Source organism: Penaeus chinensis, chromosome 43 (genome assembly GCF_019202785.1).
Source record: "Penaeus chinensis breed Huanghai No. 1 chromosome 43, ASM1920278v2, whole genome shotgun sequence".
Lineage (NCBI taxonomy): Eukaryota > Metazoa > Arthropoda > Malacostraca > Decapoda > Penaeidae > Penaeus > Penaeus chinensis.
The window spans coordinates 2604138-2606637 of NC_061861.1; the positions used below are offsets into that span (position 1 = coordinate 2604138).

Sequence of the window (2500 nt, forward strand, 5' to 3'; positions counted from 1 at the left end):
TCTCTCTTTCGTTTTATTCAGAAGTCCCAAATTTCAATCCAAGATCCCTTAAGGAAAGAGCGAGTCAGCCTCACCTATTCGCCACCTGATCCACGCTGGAGAAGGAGATGCTGCCCAGAGGAAGACTGGTGTCGCAGAAGAGGACGCAGAGGGTGGAAGGGTCGAAGGGACTCGCCTCGTAACTCCAGTGGACGAGGATCTCCTGTGTGTCACTCAGGTCCTGTCGGTGATGTGCCAGGAAAGTGTAGCTCCTGCCGGGGTGGAAGGTCTTCGCCGAGCTGTAGAAGGGTATGTTATATATCGCCTGTCTATCTCGTCACCTGTTCATCTATCATTCAACGGTTATAACCCAGACAAAAGGAATATATCCACCCAAAGACAAGAAGTAAATATCATGGCATGATCACTGTATAGGGATAAACTCTACATCACCTGTCTAATTGTCTCCTTCATCCATCCGTCATCTTTTTTATTCAACCCAGACGAAAGGAATATACCCCCCCCCCCCCACTCAAAGACATGAAGTAAACACGTTATAATCAGTCGTTGTCTCATTCGACCAACGACTCCGAAGCGTTTTACGACTCAACAAGCTCATTTTTACTTATATAAAAATCATTACCAAGAAAATAAACAATGACAATAAAAAAAAACGCCCTTATTTCGTTCCTGCCATGCCATTGTTTCGTTTTACCTGTATGCATACGTTACTATCACTTAACACCATAACCTCAAACAGTTACGTTTGTGTTTGAGTCATGTCGAAACAATAGAAACGTAAAGTAACGTACTGAGCCATGTGAAGCTCGCGAATCTGTCCGTTGGCGTTGATGGCGTAGATATGCAAGTGTCCGCGGACTGAGCCCAATCTCCCGATTATGTGAGCCACTTCGATAATCAATCGGTAATGGTACACTGGAATAAAGGTGGTTCTTGTTGTAATCATGCTGTAATATATGGAAATAATGTTTCAATGAGGGCGGACAACCTACAGGATTTTTGTTTCAAGCTAAGAGTGCTTTAATGATGGTCAGGAGGCGAAGGCAGTGAGGGTGAGGGTGAGAGTGAGAGTGAGAGTGAAAGTGAGAGTGAGGGTGAAAGTAAGAGTGAGTGTAAGTTTGTGAGTGAGTCAGTGTAAGTGTGAGAATATTATATGCCTATATATATATATATATATATATATATATAGAGAGAGAGAGAGAGAGAGAGAGAGAGAGAGAGAGAGAGAGAGAGAGAGAGAGAGAGAGAGAGACCAAAAGAAAGAAAATGAAAGGATAAGGGATACCGAAACAAAATAGAAAAATCTAATAGAAATAGAAAAACTATAATAACAACTAATAGAAAATAAGCATAAAAAAATCCCCCGACAGATTCACACACAAAACAACAACAACAACAACAACAAAACCCGTCAAACTCACAGCAATAGTTGGGTCCATCAGCTGTCGAGAGGAACATGGCGGCGCGCTGGGTTCGGTTTCTCCCCGGCCACCTCTCCGCCTGTAAGCCTAAACGCGCGCACTTTGAACCGTCCTCGCCGCAGCTCGTACATTGTCCCTTATTTAGATTTCGTTGTGAGTGATTCCTGTTGTATCTTGGCGGTCTATATCATTATTTTATCAAGAATCATTCTGGTTATGGGTTATACAGGATGGTTATACGTATGATCCCTGAAATGATTATGCTTATGATCCCTAGATTGATTATACGCACGGTCCTTAGAGTCAATATTCTTCTGATCCCTAGAATTATTATGTATATGAATATGATAAATGTACACTAGTTTCCCAAACTGTTATTATACATCAATTATTTCATCTTATTTTGGAAATTAGAGGAAGTAAAGGTATTTTTAATGTGTTTGTTAGAGCTAATTATTAAGAAAATTTGTATTAACGTTAGTTTATGTTGTGACAATGGGATTCAGTCATTCACATATGTAGTAGTTAATAACGCATCTTAATCTTTAATTTAGGTATTGATTAATTATAGAAATCATTCGAGAATATATGTAGTAGTCAACCAAAGAATTCAACTGTTGATATACGTAGTAGTTGATAACTTAATATAATCGTTTATATATGAAGTTAATTAATAATAGTAATGATAATTTACTAGTACAAGTTAATAACAACAATTAACAACATAACTGAATTGTTAATTTACATGGCAGACAACAAGGAGTTTAACCCTCATATAATGATGAAACAAATATATATTTATAAAACAGTATAACCACTAATTTAACAGTTAATCTAGGCCTACTAGACCGTTCCTTTCACTTTCTACATTTTATCCCTAGCATTCTTCTCCCTCTCCTCCCCCCACCCCCCAAAAAAACTTTCCACGTGACAGGTACTTACGGCCAGGTACTGCTTGTACGACTCACACTGGAAAGCTATGTACGGGCAGGACGAAAATATGGCGTCGGTAAAGAGCTTAGGAGCGCGGTAATGTCGACAAGCCACCAGGTCTCTCTGCGCTGCGTCGAGACCTGAGG

The 2500-nt window shown here is 39.9% G+C and overlaps 1 protein-coding gene across 1 annotated transcript in view; it reads right to left on the reverse strand.

The window, feature by feature from the left end:
- Positions 1 to 2500, reverse strand: part of LOC125048211 (pancreatic triacylglycerol lipase-like) — a 9208-nt gene that overhangs the window by 933 nt on the left and 5775 nt on the right. The window contains 4 exon segments of the mRNA XM_047646782.1: positions 75 to 278; positions 792 to 915; positions 1422 to 1557; positions 2364 to 2494. Coding sequence (XP_047502738.1) covers positions 75 to 278; positions 792 to 915; positions 1422 to 1557; positions 2364 to 2494 — 595 coding nt within the window.